The sequence below is a fragment of the Strix uralensis genome, chromosome 6 (genome assembly GCF_047716275.1).
Source record: "Strix uralensis isolate ZFMK-TIS-50842 chromosome 6, bStrUra1, whole genome shotgun sequence".
NCBI classification, from domain to species: domain Eukaryota; kingdom Metazoa; phylum Chordata; class Aves; order Strigiformes; family Strigidae; genus Strix; species Strix uralensis.
The window spans coordinates 18761304-18786983 of NC_133977.1; the positions used below are offsets into that span (position 1 = coordinate 18761304).

Genomic DNA, 25680 nt, shown 5'->3' on the forward strand with positions numbered 1-25680 from the left:
CTCTTTTTTTTTTGAATCCCCGAAGAAAGTAACTACAAATATACAACAAACATTCCACCGAAAAAAGCCAGTGTTCAGCCCCAATTATTTTCATCTCACAGCTGTAAAGATGGGAAAGGGAGGGTCAAGATACAAAAAGTCAGAAACTGAGAAATGTGAAACAGGACTTGCAAGAGGAAGCAGAGGCTGATGTGCAGAAAACGAAGCAAAACCCTCAAGCACCAGTACTGCAGCTAGTTCACACTCACTCCAAACGCCATGGGCTCGCGACAATGCTGCATTTTGGCTGCACCATATTGCACCTTTCAATAGTACCACAGCAACTGCAGCACAGGTACCTGCTCTCACGCTGTTATGCTGCACATCCTGCTTTCCCTCAGTTTTCTTTGTTTGATCAATATTTCATTATTTCAACGTTCAGGGCTTCATCAGCCTGTAGTGGCGTATGGGCTGTGCATTTTTGTCCTCCTTCATATAAACTTTGTCAAGCAGATACTGAATGTTCAGCTGCCACGAGTAAGTGGCACCATTGCTTTGCCAGCACTGGGCTTTGTGTAAGTCTTGCTGGGATTTAATTTCTTTGTATCTAACTCCTGGGGTTACCTGAAGACCTTGAAGGGTAAAGAAACACTTCCCCAATGCCACCATTAATTTGCAATGAACACGTCTAACACATAAGCAGTCGTTTTCAATGAAATGGTATCTATAACTGGATGTTGTAACTACTCTTCAGAAATAACACCTTCTTAACAAACCATGTAAAAATCTACACCAGGGGCTGCCTGAAGTCTCCATGTCAATGGCGCACATGCACACCTACCTTATCAAACCTGGTGACACGTACACAGTACAGATTTCTGTCAGTCTATCTTTCAGCTCTCACTTTACATCTACACCACAAAACTTAGTCGATGATATCTTCAGACTCATCAGAAAACAACATGGTTTGAAACATGTAAGAAACTCACATGCAAAATAAACTAAATACAGCACTTACACAAAACCTTAATGGAACAGGGAAGAGTTGAGTCAAATAGATACTCAAGCATGGCTTTTTTTTGACACTACATAGACTGGTCACATTGTAAACTACTGGAATTATGTAGATCCTGCTACAACAAAGTGATGTGAGTGACTGTTTTCATGTATTTCCTGAAAAGACACACAGTGACAGCACAGCAGAACTGCCACAACCATTCACACTACAGATGCCCCATATAGGCGCAACTCTTTCCTAAATATCTTTTAATACTCACTTTGTAACCCTACTTAAACAGGTCAGCTTCTGAAAAGGGTGTGTGGGGCAGTTATTTACCAGAACTTTTCTAGCAGATTAATGAGAAAAAACACGTGTGCACATGCTTGAGTATATTATTCACACACAGTATTATGCTTTTCAGAAAGCAGGTTTAAGAGCACTCTAAGAATTTTACTTCCTTTAAAAAAAAAAGCCCATTTTAATATCAAGCTTTTTCCAGCATGCTAGATGGCTTTAGCTGGATGGGATCCTTTCCCCTCCAATTAAGAAGAAAAAATTCTGTAGATCTAATCCTGCCTACAGGCTACCTTATCTTTTTCTTTCCTTTTTAAAAAGCCAACACTTACTACTTAATTATAAATCTGGTGTTTTGCACAAAAATGGAATCTTTCTTAAGCTCTCTTCTGCTCTGCATTCCTCTGACCTAAAATTGCAAAGCTGTTTCCCAAGACTTTTATCATGTCTTTCTTGTTAAACAGTTATTCTTCTTATTAAAGAAGCAATAGAACAAATCCTGATTTTTTTTTCTTTAAGCAGTGGAAAAGCAAAGTTTCTGCCAAAAACTCTACATAACCAAGAATGTCACCTAGTGTACATTCAACTGCTTTCAAGGCTAAAGCAGTTTGCACCAAATAGGAATCTCACCCAGGAGTGGAAACTCTCCAAGACATATGCTCTTCAGAGAGAGAGTGAGCAAGAGATTAATAGCCGTACAAAGAGGAGCAGGGAAAACTGCATTCATACTTAGTCCAAGGATTCCCCGCACACTTAAGCGCTGCGGAGTGCTTAGCCCTCTAATATCCTGGTTTCACACCCTGTGGCTCCATCCCCCAGGCAGTGTGGAGCTGGAGGACACAAACCAGTAGTTCAGCTCTGCCATGAGTAACAGGCACCTTAAGTCTTTCCTGATGGGAAGCAGGCAGCTGCCAAACCGAATGTGCTGCGTACAGCACTCTGCCTCTCTAAGACACCATTCACTCAAAACCCAAAGTCGGCTTCACCCAAAGTATCTGTTTGAGCAGAAATACGGCCCATAGGCTTTGCTACTCCCATTGAGATCTCAGCTCTGTTTCTGTATGCTTGCTCTTTTCTAAAGGGCAGAACAAAGAGAATATTTGGCTTTAAAAATGCCTCAGAAACTACAACTGAAAAATTACATGAAAAGCGTACAGCTTTAATTACATCTCTCAAGGGGACGAGATAGCATTTTTTGTGTCCCCATCTTGTCTTTTCTCTGCCCTGGAAATTCATGAGATGACTGGAGGTACAAATGCTCGTATTTGTAGGGGAAAAAGTGACCTACATTACATCCTCAGCAGATCATGTAAATATCAAGAGGTAAAGTCTCACAGAATTAGTTTACATTTGAAACATTTTCAAAATATTGTTTTAGCTGGGTATAATAGACCACCATAAGATGTGACACACAGCAAACACAGGGCTGCAATTAAACAGCTGGCAAACAGCCAGGAAGAGATAAAGGCCCAGGCTGTCACTTGCTAGACAATATATATAGCTATTTTGGCAGCCAAAACCGAATGTGATAATTGAGCCATGACACATTAAAAAGGCACACAATTTCCAAGGAAAGAGTTCCTGAGCACTAAACAGGGAGTATCTATAGTGTGCTTACAGTGAACCAAGATTTAGGAGTAATAATAAGATCGGACTGATTACAATTCAGTAGTGCAAAGCCAACCTTGTTTAATGCACTGCACCACTGTAAGCAGTAATATACAACCAGACACAAAAATACATGTGCGAAGCCCATAGAGGCTGTCAGGATTAGAAACAATGGGAATCTGAGAAACGTGTGGCACTGTCTTGAATTGTTTCTCTGCATATTTTTTATATTAATAAGGATTTTATACAGTAGCATTCTTATATTCATAAATTACAGTGCATTCGATTTGACTTCCAACACTGGGAAAAACCCCAATCTATATAAATCAATTTTAAAATAAAAATATACAGTAATACATGAAGAGTAAATAACTCTTCAGAATCACACTTTTGCTGTAAAGAAAAATGACTGCTTTGTTTAAGACATGAAGAACCTTAACACTGACAGCAATAGCTGTTTGGAAGACAAAGTCCAGGAGCTTTTCTAGTGTTTCACTGCATGTTTTATTAAATAACCTAAGGACACAACAAATGAACAAATGTACCAAATGAAGACACGGTTTTAAGTTAACACCCAACAGCTATAAAAAGCCTCCTATAAATGCACTCCATCAAATTAACATGCTGACATCAATTGCATTTCCTTCTTGAGTAAAGGACTTGAAAGCCTATACATTGTCAGCCCCCAGTCCATTCATTCACTAACCTCCCACAAAGTGTAGGTACTTCATGATCTAAAATTACACTTATATAAAAGAGAAGCTAAATTTAGCTCTATAATAGGAAAATCCCTATGAAGAGTTTACTTCCTAATCTTATTCTAAATTTAACCACATTAAAGATGTAGTCAAATAAAGACATTGCATGTGTACCTTCCCCAACCAAAAGTTGCAGTGTAACAAGAGAGCTTAAAAAAATTGCAGGACTCCACTTTTAGGCCTGTTAGCACCAGTGATATCAACAGCACAGCTCTTCATAATGTCAATACCAGTGAACCAAAACTGAGTCCAGTGATACTGGCAAAACTTTTGGAAATGATCTGCAGCACTGAGCATCAATAGAAGGGGAAAATATAGAGACATTAAGAAGGAGTCCCTTCAATTTAACCTAATTTCTCATCTCAAATAAAAATATCAAGGTGCTCAAAACCAAGCAGATTTCTTCAAAACAAATTCCCTCACCCAGCTCAAACTCAAATGCCCAATACATACTTCACATCTAACAACCAGAGCAAACTGGCATTGCCATACTGGGCCAAAATGAAGAACGAGCATCAATACTTGACTTCATACTAAAAGCAGTACAAGAAACTGTAATAATTATATAATCTACTTTTGCAAAATTATCTTTAATGGCTGTGATAGTAACTTCATTAAGTGTCAGTAAAGGAAATGAAAAAGCTTAAAGATGAGGTCAGAACATGCACTTTTGGCTGCTTCCTTAGGAGATGCATCAAATATGTTATTTCTGTCTGAGAAACAACGGACTCCTGAGGGTAGCTGTTATGCAGTCCCAAAAAGAAAAAATGAAATCTAGATACGAATTCTTCTGACCCCCAAATTAAAAGGAGCATAAGGAGACAATTTCAAGAATAAATTAGTTGATCTTAATCTGAAAATTTCACACTATTGCACATATAAATGGCATATCATAATAGTGAAATATATTAAGGAAGTATCGTTCTTATTTTTTTTTGTCCCCAATACTGCAGCAGACACACAAGCATATTTTATTCCATAGGCTCTGCCAAGTGATGTTTAGTGGCAGCTGAAACAAGGCCAACTCACACTCCCTTCAGAAAAGCATTTAAACACACACACACACACAAATTTTCCTGAAAAAGGTGAGAAAGGTATGGTGTGCTTTTTCTGACTCAGGACCATAAAGCAGAAAGGCAATAATTAAGAAGATAGAAACAGAAGAGGAATGAAGTAACTCCCAGTTAATTAACATAGCTCATACACTTGCCCCTTGCCCAAATATCCTATGAAATCTCAGTAAAAAGATAATTTTTCAAGGATTCTGTATTCTGGCCTGACTGTGAACAGCCAGTTATGAAAAGAGCTCTCAAGGAATTAAATGACATCCAAAAAGTAAATTTTCATACAGATTAAGGGAAAGTATGATGGAAAACTGTTTTAGGACAAGAAACAAACATACATAAATATAAGTAGCTTTGCAGTATGAGAACATTCAAGGACTGACTGTGAATAGAACTGTGCCAGGCAGAAAAGGAAAGACTGAGTAACACAGATCAAGAGTAATACTACAAGTAGGTAGTTTATTTACACCTACCAGGGAATCAGGGAGTGTTTCTCCTTATGACTATGTTACCTCCATTCAACCTTTGGCCACTACTAATCAGCTGTAATTGCAAAAGAAACTTTGTCTTAAAATACAATGAATTATAGGTAGAAGTTTTTAATCTTCTGCTGCATAAAGTAGTAGCTGTAAAAAGGTGTGTCCCAGTATAATGCAGAGTACTAATCCTCCCCACAAAGTAGAATACCCTGGAGTAGATAATGACATTCTCTGCAAAGTAAATCCTCTCTTTATTTATACTCTGGCACGGTTTTCCAATGTTTACATTTATTCAACAAGCCAAAAAATTACTCAAGACTTATTTTTTCTTTATATTTCACGTTTAGAAGAACAGTGAAGCTCTGAGCACCTGGGCCATAATTAAATCTATAATTCATCCAGCAGCATGAAGACTAATACACAAATAAATTAACTTCACCTGTCAGAAGAATTAATGATACCAGGAACAACTTATTGCAGATACCAAAAATGAGAACAGAGAGGTTTTATAGCAAAGCTCCTGTCTTTCAAACTTCACTTAGGAATATCTTTTTCCTTGAATTCCTATTCCAGTGGTAATCCAGACTCCAAAAACTTTAGAGGCTAGAAAAAAAATCAGAGAAACTACTAACTGACAAATTGAGAGGCACAATACATGTCACTTTGGGTCACACTACAAGCGGAGCACGGCTACCCCATTAGTGCGCTGGGCCAACACTGTTCCTCGCCAGGAGAAAGAGATGCCCTTGGCTGGCACCGTGCTGCTGGCTCTGGAGCAGAGCTGGGGCACCCCAGAGACACGTTTGCTCTGAACAGAGGTTTCAGCCCCTTGGGACCACATGCAGCTGGTGCAATGTCAAACAGCAACCTGTTTATACACCCACCCTAGGACAGAAGAGCACAAAGGTGTGTTTCTCTGTCCTGTTCTGCATACAGACTGGATAAAAGCCAGGGACTGGCCTGCATCTAGCATAGAGACCGTAGTTACCCACTCCAGCCGTGCCAGGATGACTCACGGTGCTTTGCACTCTGCCAGCTGACTTTGTACCGAACAGAGATGTTGCATATGGAAAGCACAAGCAGTTGCAGCACAGCATCCCACAGATGCTGCTCGTCAAGCATTCATTGCTAATGACATCTACTGCAAAACTAACCAGAACTGACCCCTCAGTTTTGTGATCAGCAACCAACTTCAGAAAAAGACCAACAGAATTACTTTCAGAAACAACATTCAGTGCACTGCATGGACCGCTCACTGCACAATTTAGTGTTGCCTTGTTTTTTTCCTTCAGGCTTCAAAAGTCAATGGCTCTTTCAATGTTAACAAACCTCGAACACTTCTGGGCATAAATGGATTTGGACTAAGACCTGGGGCAATAAGGTCTCTCGTAACTACCTGTTCTTCTTCTTGCACTTTCAAGAAGCAGAAAACCAAAGTGACATTTCTATTGGTGCAGCAGTATTTTTCAAACAGCACTCTTATTTGTCCACCTCTTGAAACTAGCTGCTATCACACAGGTGGGCACTTGTCATCTTTAGTGGAAAGTTGCCCAGCCTGGATGGAGGATTTTATAGAGGGAAGGTATCAGCTTATCTCAGGTGTAGGAATAGGTAAACTCACTGTCCCTCATCTCCTTACTCCCATGTTTAAAAACAGAGTGCAAGCACAGCTGAGTCTGACAACCCAGATAAGAGATTTTATTTACATTTACTCTTCAAAGGTCAGAATCTGAATACAGGAGTAAAGGAAAATCAAGCACACCAAATTTGCATTTGTCAGAAAACAAAGCAGAGAGTTACCAAAACCTCTCTTACAGTCCCGCCTGAGTGAAAAGTAGGCAGTAGTCATTTACAGCACAAATACCAAGCACGGCCTGCTCCTCAGCTAAGAACACAGAGCAGACACAGAGCAATTCAGAGGCGATGCAAATAGCCTAAATAGCATCCAGCAGGACGAGGAGTCACATTCATTCACTGAATGGCACAATCCTCTACGTAAGCAGCCTGTAGAAGGTACAGGTTCCCTTAGAGGGGAACAACCTGCCAGCACACAGCCCTACCACCCTGCTGGGACCCGGGCTATTTCAGTCGGCAGCGCCGTATCAGGGAGCTCAATGATGTGATGTGCCCACAGCCATGCGAGCCAAGCAGCCAAGAAATCCAGAAAGCTGAGTTCCAAGTTCAAAGATTTATTTTTCCAGCGTTACATACAGCCTGGGTATTTGTGAGGACGGATTAATTTTGGCTTATGATTTCTAGGCTAGCAAAGCTTTGTCTGCCTCAGACTACAGAACTGTCACCCATGCTTAAATGGGATAAGGACCCAGGGACTTTGAAATTTTCTAATAAAATCTCAGTGTGAGAGTTAAAACGTCAGCACATAACTGTTTCACTAGTGATCACCTAACAGAAGCAGACAGCAAATACGTTTGACCTATTCCACAACCCCCCTGCCTAACTCAATTCTTCATGTGCTTCAATTTTTCTCATCAAGCACCAATCCAGATATGAGCATACAAGGTACAAAATTAACCTCATTCCATGCAAAGCAGAAGGTGCCACTGTGCAGATTTCATTAATAAAAATTTAAAATTTTGCATCAGCTTCTCCAGCATTTGAATTAGGCTGGAGCACAGTGACAGACCTGGCCACAGACACTGGGACGTGGCTGGCGCAGGGCACCGCACCGACGCGCTCCGCAGGGCCTCTCTGCACCCACCGCCCAAAACACAGCACTGAGCCAGAAAACCTCCACAACTCAAACGTGAGGTAGTTTGTTGTGACCACCAATTCCCCTTAGGAAAGGGACAGAAAGAAACTTAAAGGAGAATCTGAAAACACCCGATAACTGTATTAACAAGCCAACAGTTATGCGATTTCTCACTGGTTGTGTCTGAAGGGATAGAAGGCTAAAGGTGAAGAAGGTTAGCTAAAGCAGAAGGAACCTTTTCCATCTCTCCAATTGCCTAATGGAAAGTGCCTGAAGTGGCAATCATTTTAACTGTTAAAAAAGAAAAAAAAATACTTTGGGTTTTTTTTCCCCTCAACATTCTAATACCTTTTTAAAGAATCTACTACTGAAAACAGCTTCACATATTTAGTAACTACAGCTTCAGTGCTATAAACTCATGGTTCCACAGAAAAAGCTCAAACATCTCAGAGATGCTTCTATACCTTGGCATCAACTTCCAGAATCAGCTCCTCCTTTTCACCCCTATTAAAACACTACAGAGAACAATAAGGATCACCATCGCACAATGCTAGGCCAAATTAAGTTTATTAGAGCTTCAGCAAATAATTATTTCTAGTTTTATTTAGACATTGTATGTAAAGCATTGAAAAACAAGTGCAATTCACAGGAAGTTCCAGTTCCTTCTGCCCAGATCAGAATTATCAAAGTCTAACTGAAGACGTAGTCTTACAGCATTTGCTTTCTGTACAGAAAGAAAATAAAATGATAACAAAACATCTATCTGATCAGTACAGCTCACATCTCTCTCTATGTCCTCCATCCCTGACCCCACCTTCACTAATTTCTAGTAAGGCACGCTTGTCATTGTATGGGAACTTCTCCCAGAATGCCATTTATATCTAGGAGAACCACACAGTGCTCAGCCTACAATAGTTGTTTTAGTATCGACAACCACTACTGTTAGCTTGCCTTCTAACTGATAAGAAGTTATTTTGTTTCTTCTATCCCTAAACAAAAAAACCCAAGCAGGCTTAACAAAACACGAAGACTTAAAATAATGCTAGTCTGCGGTATTACCATGAAAAATAGCCAACCAAAACACATGAAACAAAAATGCTTTCACTGTATTTGTTCTCAGAAAATCTAGACAGTAATGGATTTCTCCACATATTGATCTATTTAAGGTTTGGTACCATATATTATCAAACAAAACAGTGCTCTCTTACTGCTCTGTTTTGTTGCTGTCCCTTTTACTTTAGTAAATAGTTTCTTTTTTTATAAAACTAAGTCATGGTGTGTTTGCTCTGGTGTAAGTATATCAACTGTAATTCTGGGTTTCAGGTACTTAAAAAAAAAGAAAAGAAAGAGGCAAACCAAACTCAAAAAATGAGGTAGGCAGGTTGCTACTGCAACTCTTCATAGTACCCCTGCAATCCCAGGCACTCTGTGGAGGAAGAGGAACATGGAGCTAGGCACTACCTGGCTGTACACAATTTGTACGGGTATCATACAAAATATCTACTTCAGACAAGCAAACACATTTGCAGCCACAGACTGTGCTTCAAATAGTTTCTCATGTGAAGATCACCCTCTGAGATTTGATTACTGTTTAATCACGCTTGTAGAATTTTAGGTTGTATAGTATTTCTACCTCTTGCATAAGAAGTTTGTTTAATCGCTCAGACTATGCTTAACATGCAGTAGGTTGTGCTGTGTAACTTAGATCACTTAAAGTTGCTTCCATGGGAATACAGTGTTTGTTACAGCGTTCATTACAAGTTGATTTTAGTCTCCTAAGACCTCTCTTTGCTTTTGCTTTATAGGCTAGAAATTAAACCAAATCTCCTTTTTTTTTTCCACAAGATGTTGAAGTCCAAAACTCTAAACACAAAACTGGGCTTTGATATAATGGGTTTGGTTTCCTGGGCCCTTGAGGTGTCTGTAGAGGGAAGTGTCACTAAATCTGTAATGTCCCACTGCAGCTTCTATCATCGATACTAATGAAGTAGACACACATATGCCCTAGGTATCTACGAAAAAGTTAGGACGGGCATCAATGTGCAATGATAACACAGAGCTTATTGTCAACTAACCATCCCTGCACCACTTCACTTGTCCCATGGATCCTCTGGGCTGGATGAGGTCTCTGATGCTGAGATACCAGGGGGAAGGACAAAAGCTAGTTAAAGTATGAGCACACCCCAGGCAGTGACTGCGCAGTAGACAAGTTCTTTGTTTGTTAGAAAAGGTGCTTGTGTTCAGTGAGGAATCTGGCTATCCATTGTCTGCTACAATAGCCACAGCTTCACAGCAAGAATCACCATCAGCTGAACATATCTCCTATTGCATAGCTACTAACCTATTGTAATGCTTTTTTCCCCAAAAAACTCACTCTGCTCAAAGCATTTACAGTCTAAATGTTTTACTTAAATTGCAAACAAAAATAGCTTTCTGCTGCTAACCCTCCCTTACAGAAAGGAAAACACCAATGTTTCTCTTTGCCATTTGTTTTCCATTTGTCCCATGGAATCCGACCTGCTGATGCTCTACTGATTTACTCTGTCTTTAATATTTTGGTGACTTCCATGTCTAGGCTTCAGAGTGGAGTGATAACCTAAGTTCAGACTTAAACCACCCCACTGCAGCCTCAAGCTCAATGAACTGACCTGGCATGATTGAGAAACCTCGGCTTTCTGCAGCACCCAGTACTGCTAATCCAGTTACGGGTGGCTTGAGTGCTAGGCATAGCTACATTTGCTCAAGCTATGCTGATCAAGCATCCACAAATCAGGCTGGCTTTGCACTCAATGCTTACCTTAATTTGCTTACTGATTTCCAGCCCTGCCACTGAAGCTACATGAAGGGTTTCTGGCAAGGGAGGAACCCATCTCAAAGACAATCGCGTTGTGAATCCTTGAGCCTGGCCTTTAGCTTTGCCGTCTGCTCTTTGCCTTCGTTGGCTACCTTCCCAGCGCCTGCACCCTTCTGCATGCCTCAGAGAGGAACTACTGAAGTTTATAGCAGCATTAACTCATCAGCTGGAAACCTGCCAGACTGCTTACATTTTCACTACAATCTTCCGAGCCCTGACTCCAGAGGGTGCTTAGAGATAGGATCCATGGTCAGAGGCAGTATGCTATACAACTGTTTTCTGATGTGCTTGGATCCATTTGGGCTGTTGTGCACAGATGCATTAGGGCTTCCATCTCTACTGCAAACTGCCTCTATGAAGCAAGGAAAAAATGTCCCTTGCTTTGTTTATCTCAGTGTTAGAGGTACTTACGTGCCTGCAGAACAAAAGCAGAGAATCTAAGCGCAGAGCACATGAAGTATCAAAAGATCAAGATCTACTGCACAGCCAGTGCTATTTGTTTCTCACAAAGGTGACATACCTCTGGAGACATGACGACATGTGTGTAGCTTATTTCTACTTAGCAGAACATGACAACCTTGTGCAAGAAAAGTAGGATTGGACCCAAGATGAAAACAAAGCCAAAATGGGGGGGGGGGAATCAGCAGAAAAATAATTTGCTTTTCTTAATTGACAACAGGACAAAACCTGTGTGCTTCCAGTGACTTTTTAAATAATTGCTGTTACTGTTGTTGCTTGAAATCACAGAACCTCTGTATTTTCCAGGATGCTTATACTACAAAATCACTTCCTGATGATCTTTCCTTTAACATTGTCATTTAAATCCAATATCACAGATAGCTTGGTCAAACTGGTCCTCAAGAGGTCACTTAGTCCATTTCCTGCTTAAAGATAGAATCAACTGTATCTAAACTGCTCCTGCCAGTCATTTGTCTGAACTTTGCTCTTAAAAACCTCTGGTGATGCAGATCCACCACCTCCTTATGCATACCGTCTTTATAGCTAGGTACTCCTCAGGTCTAATTAGGTCTTCATTATGGCAATTTAAGTTGCTCTCCATAACCACCAGACAGGACTAGCAACAATCACCTTATTTCCTTCGCAGCAACTTTCTTCTATATGCAAAGATTATTCTTTCTTTCCTCTAATCTGTATTCTGTCCAGCTAGCTCATGTCACTTTGCAGTGTTGTGCTTAAAACCGGAGAAGGTACTCCAGCTGGCCTTTACTAGTGCTGAACTGAATGGGATGGCTTTATACACCATGTCTCCAACACTTTTTTTTTTTCTTTTTTAAAATACATCTCCCCATTGTGACTGCTGTTCTATTTATTTCTCTTGCTGTGGCCTCCTATTGTTGATTCCTGGAAAGCACATGATCCTCAGAGAGGCTACACCTTTTCTGAAGAACTGTTCCTCATCCAGTCTTTTTTTCCCCATGGATTTGTGCAGCTGATTATGCCTACTAAGTGTTATGCCTTGCAGTTCTCATTATTAAATTACATGCTATTTTTAAGGTCACTTCTTATATTTGCCCACATCATTTTGCATTCTAGTCCTGTCCTCCAATATGTCTACAACTCCTTTCTTTCTGCTGTCACCTCCAAATGCAATAGTTATATGCTCTAGTCCAGTATCCATGTCAGTTATGAAAACACCAATTACTAATGACTGCAGGATGGTCCTCTACAGAGCCTCTCTACAAATTCTTCCAACCTGAAAGTGACCCACTGGTAACTACCATGGTCACCCTGGTGTTTCATCAAGGCAGTCTCTCTCTTCATTTGTTTCTGAAAGGGACACTTACAGTAGTTTCAACACTGTCAACTAAATCTGTATCTGAGTTGCTAAAATATCTGGCCAGTCTGTTTTACAGTAAGTGCTATAAAATTAACAACTGCTTCAGACACAGTTCTGAACTAGATAACAGCATAGTGCACTCTCTGCACAGGGAAAATTAATCCAAATTAATGTAAGCAGGCTAGGACTCGTTTATCGCTAGCAGTTACTGGCTCAAAGTAAGGCATCAATTTAAAGCTACAGCACAGTTCCTGGCTAGCTTAACGGCATGCATACTCCTGTCCTAGATGGCAGCTGGAGATCCTTGCTCCTGCCTACTTAGCCCTGAACTCAGAAAACACGCTCACGGTATTTTTCATGATGTCTGTATTACCTGTTTTGAAATGTTCCACATCTATGCAAATCCTAGTTACACCAGCTCCAAGAAAACTCCACACATCAGTTCTATATGAAGCAGTCACCTCATTTTAAATAAAGTGTTTAATGTAGTTTAGCTGATTCTCTGATATTTGCACTTGATAATTTGAATTAAAATTAGGTGTCCCAAGTCTGTAAAAGTAAAGATCAAATCCAATCAGAGTAACTGATATACACAGACAAATCAGTCTGATGGGAAAGCATTCAGTGTGCTAGAACCTTGCCATACATACTCTTTACACAAACTAAATATGACAGGCTGGCAGTGGTGAGCAATGCACAGTTTGAGTGTAAAAAGAAAAATATATATATATATGGCATATTTTAAACAGTTTTATCACAGAGCCTGAAGGGCCTCTGTACAGTTACACAAATGGATATTTGAAAAGCAGATTTGTCCTTAAGTCTAAGGACACATTACTTTGCAGCTTTTACAAATTTTTGCACAACAATGCTTAAAGAATTGTTTAAAAAGCTCATGCAGCTCAGACTCTTCTATTGTTTCCAGATAAAAATTTGACCTAATAAGGGTCAGTTCTCTAACACCAGTAGCTGAGTGAAAAGTGTTTGAACTATTTCTACAATTCTAGAGTAGACAGAGAGCCATGATATTTTTTTTTTTTCATTTTGACAGTAATGCTAATGAAAACTGGTGAAAGATGTATATGACCTTTTGACTAACACACAGGCATTTAAGAGCATGTACGACAGTATGGTGGACACTGCTTATACAAATGCCTAACCTGCAAATCTGTAAGCACAAAAACTTACTCCCGTGAGTAGATAAGTTGATTTGTGTTGCATAACCCTGTCTTAATCATGCCACTGAGATTACTTGCATGAGAAATTCACTGTGTGGGGGTTGGTAAAAAACCTTGGTTTATAGCTTGCAAGAGGTCGATACTAGCACAGGGAAAAAAAAAACTTGAGGCAATTTTGAGTTAGTGGATCTGTCATCTACTTTCAACTGAAAAGAAAGTAATTTAAATATTCTCACAATTCAAAATATTCAGGAGTTACACAATCTTCCACTGTTGCATTTTTTTAATAAAAGCATGTTAAATAACAGTGCACTCTAGTTCTACTTAACACTTAAATGCTTTACTGAAATGTCTTTCTAAATTTGTTTCATCCCTACACCTTAAACAGTTTTACTGACTACCGGCAAACAAGGTAAAAGCCACTCTGCACACATAAATACGGCAGAATCAGGCTGTTACTACAAATGGACAGAAATACAAAAATACCAGACCTCTGACTGCTGTGCTAAATTACACCACTCCTTCCTACTCTGACCTAGACTATACTCTTCTGGTAAGAAAGAAGGAGGGAAGAAAGAGAATGGAAGAAAATGCTTAGTAGAAATAATTCTAGATAAATCAAGGCTATCTCTAGATAAACATATCTTTAAATCACTGCAAGCCACTGATTTACGTTCAGCAACTAACAATGAAGGAATTGCTTTAGAAGGAACCGCAGGACTATGTTTAGAGCTGGAAAATACTAAAAAGTAGTATTTCAATATTCACTCGAGCACTACTTCAAACATGTTCTTACAGGAGTTGTGACCCCTCTTCATTGTATTTTTGTAACTGCCACAGCAAACTTCTGTATAGGGAAGGAAGTGTTAGAAATAATCGTGTGGGTTTGTGTTCTCAAAACCATTCTGCAAACTTCACCTTTCTTTTCTTGCAGCATGCATTTATTGCAGCAGGTGGTGAGAAAGTGCTGGGCCAGGAGAGACAAGAAAAAGTATAATGTAACTATCAAAAGATACATTATCAAGTAGAGTTTGGGTGATGTTCTTTAAATTTTGCTCATTCAGCTTCAGCACAGGCATTTCTGCACACACTCCTAATAACACTGTCTCTTACATACCTTAATGAACTTCTCCTTCTACAGGGAACCATTTAGCATTCACAGTTGGGGTTTTCACTGCAGAGGTGAAAATAAGCAAAACTGACATTTTTTTTTTTTTTTTTCTCAGTGAGAGTCAATATTTAGCAGTATGAAGACTTTTGCCCAATAAGAAATTAACAGAATGAACACAAAACTGGGGGACTGCCATTGATCTGAAAAGTCAACAGCTTGACTGGAAAAAAAAAAATAGTACATGTAAAGACTTGGGCAACATTTATGCTATGTATAGGGACTGGTATTTGACTGCATTCAGAATATTCCTCCTCTTACTGATTTTAAAAAAGCAACAGAAATAACGCCTGGCTTTGACAAAGGAGAGATGGAAACTTATTACATTTGAGAGACAAAGGAGCAGATTGACTTATTCATATCCTGGTGCGTCTGACAAAATGCTTTGTGTGAACAATGCCTACTCTGATGGGAGGGAGGAAAAAATCCAGCAGTTAGTTTGAATCACCTATTTAAACCGTTTAAGCAAACTTGGACGATTTTTTTTTTCTTTTTTTTTTTTTTTTTCTCCCCTCCCTGGGGAGCAGTATGGCATAATCACATGAATCTGCTTCACTCACTGACTGGAGTAGTCACCTCCATGGCAGAACTGGAGCAAACCACAGCTGTGCAGTAACATCTTCAACAGGCACAACTGTTTGCAGAGTAAACATTTGCCTATAACTTTACTGTAGATAGAGTATGTTAACAAAAGGAAGGCTTCTACCAGCTTAGCTGCGGCACCTTCTTCACTAACACAAGGCTGTGTTAGCTCAAATTCAGCACTACCTCTGCACGTGGAAGAGCCTGCACCACCAGCACAATTGTTCATTGCTCCTCATTGTTTCAGACAGCTCAATTGAAAGAGCTTAAATTGCTTGTCTGAAGAATACCTTCACAATATTGCTTTAAATACATACTGCAATGCTTCCCCACTGATGGGGTAATAACCACACTGAGACAGTTACAAACATCTGGATTCACGGGTCCATAACTAAACCAGTAATAGCATTCGTCTGCCAGAGTTTTGCAGACATTTTTCTTTGTGTCAAACTCCAGACCGTGGGGTTGGGTTGGCAACACTCCGCAGTGTAGAATTAGCCCAAGATGTGGCAGTAATGAAAGGGACAAATGCAGTCCTTAAGAAGCAGAAGAATCCTGTATTAAAACAAAACCCCTACATGTCTTGCTCCCATTGTGCTCAGTACACATACTTTGGAGTGTTATTTTAAAATAAGCAATTTTAAAATGAACTACTCATAAATTATCAACCTACTTGCAAGCCTAAGAGAGGCTACAAACAGCAAAATCACCAACTGCTACCTTTTGTAGTATTGCTCAAGAAATCACATTCGTATATGTCAGCATACAAAGCCTGAAAATAAATAGTAATTGAGATAGTAATTTCTATTAAGGAAAATCTTTTCAACAGACTTATCAGGTCAGGCACTCACTAGCTAGACGATGAGACAGGGCAGGGAGCCTTTGGGACAATCCAAGCAGCTCTCCCGTGGTAAGAATTCCCATTTCCCAGCAGCTACAAAGGAGGAAAGTTGTCCCTCTGACCAGCGCTCTAAGGCACGTGTTTTGTCCAACCTTTTTTTTTTTTAACCACTTGTTTTCGAGGTCTGATCTTTAATTTAACGAAGAGATTAAAACCAATTGACAAAACAGAGTATAAAATGCTTAAATTCTCCCATTTGCATGGGAAAGATGCACTATCTTAACTCACCTCTTTTTAAACCACATGAATTAAACTCTGAGTGGATACACTGATTTTGGTGTTTGCTTTCATTTCCTACAAAGTTTATACCAAACTGGATTTGTTGTAAAATGGACTGTAAACTATAAACTAAGTTGGCACAGGTGTTACTAAATTTATTTAATACTGGGTTGAACTTCAAATACTTTCCCACAAAGATGAACAACGATGAATTTTGGAATGGAAATGAGGAGGAGTGAGGAAAGAAGACAGGGAATACATATTTTTGCTATTGTGGATCAGCAGGGCAGCCAGGAACAGCTAAAGGAAGCTGTCATAAATGATGGTACCTCTGGGAACGGCCTCACTTGTGCCAGCCCTAAAATCCAGGAAGTACTATGTGTGTCCGAGCTGGCTGTGCCCTGCTCTACCTGAGCTGCAGCCTCCAAGTTGGGCAGGTCAGAACAGCAGCCTCAGATATAACCTTAACTACAGAGTGGTGACCTCTGATCTAAACAGTTTTATGCCATGAACTGAAAATAGTTATTCCAGATACGTCAAACCTATTTAAGAGCATCTCTGCAGCCCAGATTTACCATGCAATACATGCAAGATCTTTGCAGCATTTTCCTAAGAATGTATAACAGTGGGGTTTGGCACACTTCCATACCTTGAAGTATGTATAAGCGCTTGGCCATAGTTTGAAATTGAGCTGCCTAGGAGCAATAGGGCCAAGACCTTTCTAGCTTTGCTTTATGCTATTAAAAGCACAAAAGAAATTAAATACAGCACACTGCACCAAGTAGCACAGCTTTGAGTTAAGCCAGCAAAGGCAAGAAAAAGGCTCAAATACCTGTGTCCTCAGTTTACCTATCTGTCCTAGTGCTAAAGGGAATGTTGGACAGTGACTCATTTCAGGCTCTTCTGTTGGACAGGGGAAAACATGAAGAGAAAGCAGTACTTAATTTCCCTCCGACATCTTTAGTGGCTTAAGACCAAATCTAATTTTATTGGTTTTGATGTTCTATCTTTCTTGGAAATCACAGGAATTTAGAGTATTACTGTATGTTAAAGAGTAAAGCTATCAGCATAAAGATACTAAGTTTTACACTTGGTACCCCCAGGATGTGGTTGTATTCACTGCTCACAAACATGACGTGATACATGACAACACGATTTTTCTAACAGTTCATTGTCCAATTAACAGAATCAGAAATCAATCTCTACTGCTGAGACAAGCAAGCAAAAAAACTGCTATTTAGACATTTTACTGTGCCTGTCATTCTGCTATCCCAGTGCCTAAAATAGAATTTAATGTGCAGCCCAGGCCTGCTCAGCACACCCAGGAACGGGGCTCTCTTGGGACTCTGCATTTTTATAAAACAGATGTTATAGCAATAGATGTGGCTGTGGGAAATTCAACTGCTGAGGAAACCTACACCTCTCTTGCATGAAAATCACAGTGCAACCAGTCAGTGTCATTTTAAAGTAGCTAAATTAGCCTCAGATCACTCTGATGGAGTGACTCCACGTGCAGTTACACTGGCAGGTGAGAAGTGGCAGCAGCCATCAGTGTTTAACACAGTACGGGAGAGTTCAACCCACTCTTCAGTATTTGTACTGTATTCTGTTAAAGTAACATCTAATGTTTTATATGTGCCATTATCATATTTTAAAAATTGCTAATTTTTTATCACTTATGTAACTGAGTAACCGGAAGGATTATTAATGTCCAAGAGCATCGGTTGGCAGTTGTATTCTTGTGAAGCCTGCAACATGTGGACTGCAAATGATAAGGGTGTGCTCTAGAACTGGAGGAAAAACAACGCTGCATGAAGAAATCTCTTTGGGAGAACTTACGACATAAAGTTTTTTATTTTTAAAGCACATGTGATTACGCCCAAGTTATACAGGCTTTTATATGATTTTTTACAAATTATTTTTCTTTTACAAGAAATGTAATAAGTAGCATTCTGCTCCTTGTTGCATGATGAGCAATGGAGAGGTGTCATATGCCTGCTCTGTCAGTCTGTTGCCTAATCCATGCTACTACACCCTATAAGAAAGTGTGTTACAAGCTTCCATTGCTCTGCACATAACACACAGCTGCATTTACCTCCTGATACCAGAAAGGCTCCTTCTAACAAGTCAATTCCAATGTAACGGTAATCCTTCAGGCACTGAAACTCTGTTCAAACTGTTCATCCTGAAAAGCCAGAATTTCCGTTACAGAAGTCAATATCTCTTGTAAATATTTTTTATTTTACAAAAGGTAAAAATGCACTCATCATACAGTTGCTGTTGAGTAAAAGGGTTAAATTCCTCTTAAAAATACTTATAGGAACAGAAGCACTGACATCCTCACTGGCAAAAAAATAATCTTTTCCCCTACACTCTGTAGGAGAGAACTTGAATAATTTTAGACACATTGGGGGGTTTTCATCATTCTCAACAGCATTCCTGGGCATCTGGTAGTACCAGCTCACAAGAAAAACTCTCTGCAGTACTCTTGCGCTAATACAAGAGGAATATGCTTTCCCAAGGAGCTAAATATCAGATGGTATGGGAGAGTGTGAGGGGGGAGGCTTCTTTTTCTAAAAGCCAAGCTGTAACTTGCTGTACCCAAAACTGCTACAATATCTTTTTAGCAACTATAAGGCAAAGTGCTGGTATTCTATTTCATTTAAATACTTTCTCTCCTACCATGCCTCATTTGATGGTCCATGTATAAAGTGCATAACCAACACAGAACTAAATCCCAGTAATTTATTAGAAGTTATTTAAAACAAAACACACAGCCCCCAAAAAACCCAAACCAAACCAACAAACGCAACAGACATTTGCTCTCTTGACACAGCTTGCCTCTATTGAAGAGGGAGAGCTACTGACCCTGCATGCAAATACATCAGACTGCCATAGGCAATCTACAGCACAGTCCTCAGGGTAAGATACCTTTACCACACATTCAATATAACACAGCTCTGGTTAGTCCCCGCTCTCACAGATTAGTCAGACAGAACAACTCACATTTTAGTGAATTTGCAAGACCTGCACCAAACCTTTCCAACTATTCAAAAAGCCAAACAATTCCAACATAAAAAAGAAAGCACATCCAGCATTTCTTTAAACATGTACAAGGCTTGCTGTTACACACGAGCTATTAATCTGAAGATACCTTGCGGTCAGAAATCTTACTGAGATGCACCAAATGAAAGAAACATTATTTAAAGGTAGCTTTAATGCAAATCAGAACGCTGGATGCTCACAGCAAATGAGAATTCTTACGCATCCTTTAAACAAAACATGCAGAAGATTGCTACTATTGAACTTTCCTACAGATCAAGCGCTCCAGTTACCGTCACTTTATCTAAGACTAAATCACTCAATCTTCCAAGTTAACAGTTTCATTTTCTAAAACATAACAGAAGTATCTCCCAAGTTGAGAACTTCCTTAAAAATATTCTCTATCCAGAGGCTACAACTTTGACCAACACACAAATTTAAAGGCAATACTTCAGTTTATCTAACTGTTAAGCAACATACTAAGAGAAAGCATATAAAAAAATCACATATGGTTCTTTACCTTTACTTCAGAATGAAGTGATAACTCTATAAACCTGGCACTCGAAAAAGCCAGTTCAAACTACATCCAGACATTAAGTTGAAAGCTCCAGTGTATTTTGAAGTTCATATAATTAATGTTTCACAAAGGCAGCGACCAGCTACGGAAACCAAACTGAATACACTTTACTATGCACATCAATCACTAATGACTACGCCTCCAACATGCAGACAAAATAGCAAACTTGAATATCAAACGTTCTCTATGCTTGTTCAATCTACTGTACGCAATTTTTATCTCACAGTCACCAGTCATAAACACTAAGTTTCCCATTTGTTAGCCTGAGCACATTAATCTCCTACCACTGTCCACAATTTAAGAAGTCGTTACATACCTGCAGTTAGGAGGAGGATCAAGGGTTATTTCAGCTAGCTCCTTCTGGATTCTGTTGGTGAAATGAGAACAGACACAAAGCATTTGAGATAGTCTATAGAATAAATCAGGGAATTACACTGCCCTCTACCACCATGCAGTTAAATGCAAGATTGGCTTTGCCTTCAGTAATGCTAACATGGCTGCTTCCTCTTTGTTCTCAGAGGCATAACCCAAATCCCACAGCTGAGAAACTTTGCAGCTTTTTTCCTGCTCCGTGCTGTATGTAAACACAACACTTACAACTGAGCTGGGTAGAAATTTCCCACAAGTATTCAGAAAAGTAACTCTTTTTCACATCCGAGCACTTTTTACCAGAGAGATTTTCTTTTCAAGCTAATATGCAAATGAGGCGGGGGGGGGGGGGGGGGGGGGGGCTGCACAGGCAGATTTGACAATGACTTTAAACCAGCGCTACAGACCTGTGAGGCTGAAGAAGTGAACCGCGCTGGCAGCAGACACACTCTTTTCACAATATTTTACCTACTACTTTGCAGTGTGTTTTAGAAGTGGATTTGCAGATCTGCCAGGCTGTCTCTGTTACTGGAATAATCTCTCTGGATCAACTTTGCTTTCTCCACACCTTCTGCTGCCTTTCCTCCCTCAACCTTATACAGTAGCTGTATTTACATGATAAAAAAGTGATATAATAACTTGAAATAATCTGTGCTTAGCCTGACTCTATTAGAACCATTCCCAAGGTGTTAAGATCCGGAAGAGGAATACTGAAAACTTTTTGTCAATTTAATAGTTTATTCAGGTACTTAAGAGGTGTGATTTCAAAAGGCGCATTGTAAATTCCTCTTAAAAATATCACATAAGACTTCTCTTCAGAAGAGGGCCCATACAAGCAAGACGGTGAATTTCATGCGAATAGCAAGTGTTACAATATGAGCTAACAGAAACTGCTCTGCACGCTCTTGCACTACTACCAATAAATTCAGACTACTGAACTATTTAAGATGTAGGGAATTAGACCTGCAACAATTAAGTGAAATAAAGGCAAGAGGGGAAAACTCAGTGTCAAAAGCCTGCATCTCAGGCTTTTCAAAAAAGATAAATAATAACAAATTATGAAGCCTACATAGAACTTTTCTTTCTTTAGCCAGTCGTGTTTCAAAGGGTTTCTTTAACAAGCTCAAAAGTCATCAAAGCCATCCAGTCATGCTCTGCAGCAATTTTAACACATTTCAAAAAGTATTTCCTGAAGTTAAGTCCAATACAAAATAATTAAAGTGTTCCTAAAAGTTAGAACTACAGTATTCACACTGAATAAGCAAAACTTGAAGCTACTACGGTTACTTTACAGCTTTTCTTGCTACAGGATATTTCTAAATGTTTGTAAAGAAAAGCAACTCCAGGGAAAGGATTGGAAAGTTATGTTTCATCTCCAAAGACCACTGGAATCAAGGGATTTTAAGTCTGCTTATTTCACACAACTGAACTTAGAGAAAATTATCAGAGTGCATGTCTTGAGAGCTGGACTCTCAGTAACCTTTTATGATAATAAAAATGCAACAGATATAACTAAACAAGGTTTCTGAAGATTTTGATATTTAAAGGTAGAGGCTACCTGTAGAACCCCATGGTTTAAATCTGCAGATCCTAAGGGAGAAAACATGCCTAAGTTTCTCCTGAAAGAACTGCAGAATGAACCCATTACTGCAAGGTGCGTAAGGCTCTCCCATGCATTGACATGAAAAGCTAGTCATAAGGCCCACGGAAGCCACTGGGGTTTTGTTACTTCTTTAATTAAAGAGCGTCGCTTGTCATCAGTCTACAGACCATAATAAAATACACCAGGAGGACTCCACCCCACACCAACCAGGCATGGAAACCTAACTCTGAAAAAGATACCCAACGCTGACACTCTCTCGCGCATTTTTGCAAATATGAAATGTATTTAGGTGCCCCCCCAGCCAGCCTATAAGTTACCACGTTCTCAAAAAACTCTTAAAAAAATGTAGGACAAATCTATGTAATTATTACTCCAGTAAGACTTGGATTAATGAAGATACTGCTTGGCAGGCTCCTGTACTACAAAAGTTGGTACTTCACTCTTCTTCCACATACCTTTACGAGAAGAACCCCTCCGCCTTGACAAGTGCAACGCAAATACCACGGCTCAAAATACTGTGCAAAAATACTACAGAACGTTTTGCTGTCCCCTTTACCTTTTAGCACTAGTAGATAGCTTAGCAGTAGTTTTGCTGGATAGTTTGGTGTTCTTCTTCTGCTGGGTGGCAGAGGGTTTTCGTTCTTCTTGCTCTTCAGGTTCAGGTGCAGGTGGATCCCTCTGATCGGCATCTGAACTACCGCTGCTGGTACTTGGACTTTCATCGTCTGACCTCTGCCTATCACTGGACATCGTGGGGAACTTTTTTTAGGGAAGAAGAAAAGAGGCAGAGTTAACACAACAGGCAGGACTCTCTCTTGGCATTCCCCAAGTTCCAGAGAACACCTGAGTTGATGACAACTCCGTTTCACTGCAAAATTAACCAAAATGTACTTCTTTGTCTCGTCCCCAAGGGCTGCAGTTTGACAGCTACAAAGCAATATTTACACTTCTGAAAATACAGATATTTCCAATTTTTAAACCCACTCGCATTTTTTTCATACTTTAAACAATATGCCAATTGTCGACTTTGTTCTAAGGCATGAGACAGATTTAGCAGGGTACTTAGGCAATGAACATTAATAACTTATGACACATTGTAAATAACAGACCTCACTGAAAATGTTTTTTAAAAAGTCACTAATACCCTGTAAATATTTACACTGGAGCAGAGCATTTTATTGGGTCCAAACGCCAGATCCCCCCTCTCCCCCTCTCTCCGAGAAAATATATTGCCAATAACACTTGGGTTGATTTCAGATGGAAATGTACACTTGCTCTGTGCATTTAAAGGGCTGGGCTGGGGAGGCGGGGGGGGGGGGGGGGGGGACACGACACGACGAAGGTTTTTTTTGTTGTTGTTGTTTTTTTTTTTAAAAGGGAAAAACCCCAAGATGCATTTAAAGCAACTCGGGCAGCAGCAGCCCCAGTTATTTACATGGCCAGCAGCGAGAACTGCATTTGGCCACCACAGAGCTGCCGGAGGGGGAAGAAGCATAATTCAAACTGCACCTTCTGCACAGCTCTCCCCGCCGCCGTTCCCCGCGCAGCTCCACCAGGCAGACCGACATTTTTCCGCCGACCGGGGGGGGTGGGGGGTGGGGGGGTGGAGGAGGGGGCTGCCCCGGCGGCCGGGGGGGGCCGAGGAGGAGCGCGGCGGGGAGCTGCGGCAGGGCTGGAGGCGGCCGCCCGCCCGCCCGGCCGCGCTTTGTGGGGAGAGCCCGGCGCGGCTCGGCTCGGCGCGGCTCGGCTGGGCTCGGCGCGGCGGGCGGCGGCGGCGGCTCCTCGCCCGGCCCCGCACCGCACCGTGCGTGTGCACCAAGTGAGGCGTGAACTCGGGCCGGCTCCGCGCCCCCGGCCGCCGCCAGGCAGCGAGCGCCGAAAACAAGAACAAAGCTCCTCTACCAGCCCCCCCGCCTCCTCCCCGCCTCCCCCCACCGCGCTCGCCCAGCCGCCGCGGCAGCCGCCTCGCCCGCCTCTCCCTTACCTTCGCCGGCGTCCTGTCCCGCTGCTGGGTCGGAGGGGCGGGATGGCGGGGGGCCGGGCCGGGCCCGCGGCGCCCGAGGAGGGGACGGAGGCGGCCGGGGGGCTATACGGCGGCGGCGGCGGCTCTGTGGCCGGGCAGTGTGGAACATTGAGAGCCGGAGCAGGGGGGGACGGGGGGAGGCGCGGTGCGGCCCCGCGGCCGGCGGGTGGCGCTGGCGGGCCCCGCTCTGCGGCGCGGGCTCCCGCGGCGGGCCGGGGGGCCGGGGCGGGGGGCGGCGGGCGCGCGCCGGCGGGGGCGGGGGAGGGGGCGCCGGCCGCCTCCGGCCGCCCGCCCGCCCCCGCCCGGCCGCCCGCCCGCCGCCGCCGCGCCCGCGGCCGCCGCCGGCGGAGCTCCCGGCGAGCGGGGGGAGGGGAGAGGGGGCGCTCGCTCCCGCCCGGCGGCCGCCGGAGCGCGCCCCCCTCCGGCCCGGGGTGCGCGCAGGCGCTCTCCCGCCGCGGCCGCGGGCGCGCGTGCTCCGGGCCGGGCAAGGACAAAGCGGCGGCGCGCGGGAGGGGAGGGGAAGGCGGAGGCGGGGGGCAGCCCTCGACGGCCGCTCGGCCCGGCCCGGCCCTGAGCCCCCTGCCCACGGCCGAGCCCGGGTCCCGACGGGCTCCTGTCTCCAGCCGGCTGGCGCCCGCGGGGCACCACCGCGGGCTTCGCCAGGCCGGTGCCCACCGACGGCTGCACCGCGGTGTGGGCCCAGGGGCCGTCCCGGCCTCGCGCCTCACACCTCGCCTCGTGCCTTGCGCCTGGTGTCGGGGCAGGGACGGACCCTGGCCGCCGACGCGGGAATGGGACCGTTGGTGGTTTCTCACACCGCCGTTACCTCCCTCACGTATTCCCCTCCAAAAAATCTCTGCTTTTGGCGCTTCTTCACGCGTGGGACCTGGAGAAGCTCCGGTGTCCGGGGTGGTGTTTCTGCAGGAGCCCAGCAGCGGAGCGGCGGCCATGCCGGTCCCGCCAGCAAAGGGGCTGAGGAAACCCAAGGTGCCGGAGAGCCTGCGTCCTAAACACGGAGCTGCACCCCCGCCGCAGCAGGAGTGCCACCCCGCAGCCTCGCTGCTCCTAACAGGAGCATTTGGGATTAAAAACAGAATTAAGAGTTGTGCCGTGAGCAGCCAGCGTGCCAAGTTCAGAGTGTTTTAAAGAGGAGAGGGGATAATCGATAGCAGTTGCGGTAGGTGTCACAGGAAGATGGTATAGGATGGAGATTTAGTTTATTTTCTGGCCCGTCACAAATGTGCTGTTCTGGTGTATACTTGAACAGCTTTTCATGCCGTATGCCTAGAGTACGCCGTGTGGTAAAAGCAATCCACCAATTGAAATAATGTAAATATTCCAAACTTAGAGCCTGATCATACTGGCAGTAAAATCCACTTGTAAAAGAAGATGTATTCTATCTGTGAAAAGTAGATGAGGTTGTGGATAACTGGCTTCAGCAGAGAAGGAATTAACAAGTACTGTAAATGTTTGT

At 42.3% G+C, this 25680-nt stretch overlaps 1 protein-coding gene across 2 annotated transcripts in view; it reads right to left on the bottom strand.

Moving 5' to 3' along the window:
• Window positions 1-24395, bottom strand: part of UBE2E3 (ubiquitin conjugating enzyme E2 E3) — a 61504-nt gene extending 37109 nt beyond the window's left edge. Inside the window, exons 1-3 of one of the 2 annotated variants that reach the window (XM_074873062.1) lie at window positions 24168-24395; window positions 22740-22942; window positions 20528-20578 (exon numbers count right to left, since the gene is read on the bottom strand). In XM_074873062.1, the coding sequence (XP_074729163.1) occupies window positions 20528-20578; window positions 22740-22933 (245 nt within the window). In that variant the 5' untranslated portion in view covers window positions 22934-22942; window positions 24168-24395. Of the gene's footprint in view, window positions 1-20527; window positions 20579-22739; window positions 22943-23692; window positions 23712-24167 lie in introns of those variants that run through there. The other variant, XM_074873063.1, reaches the window with a different exon arrangement.
• Between the last annotated feature and the right edge of the window lie 1285 nt (window positions 24396-25680).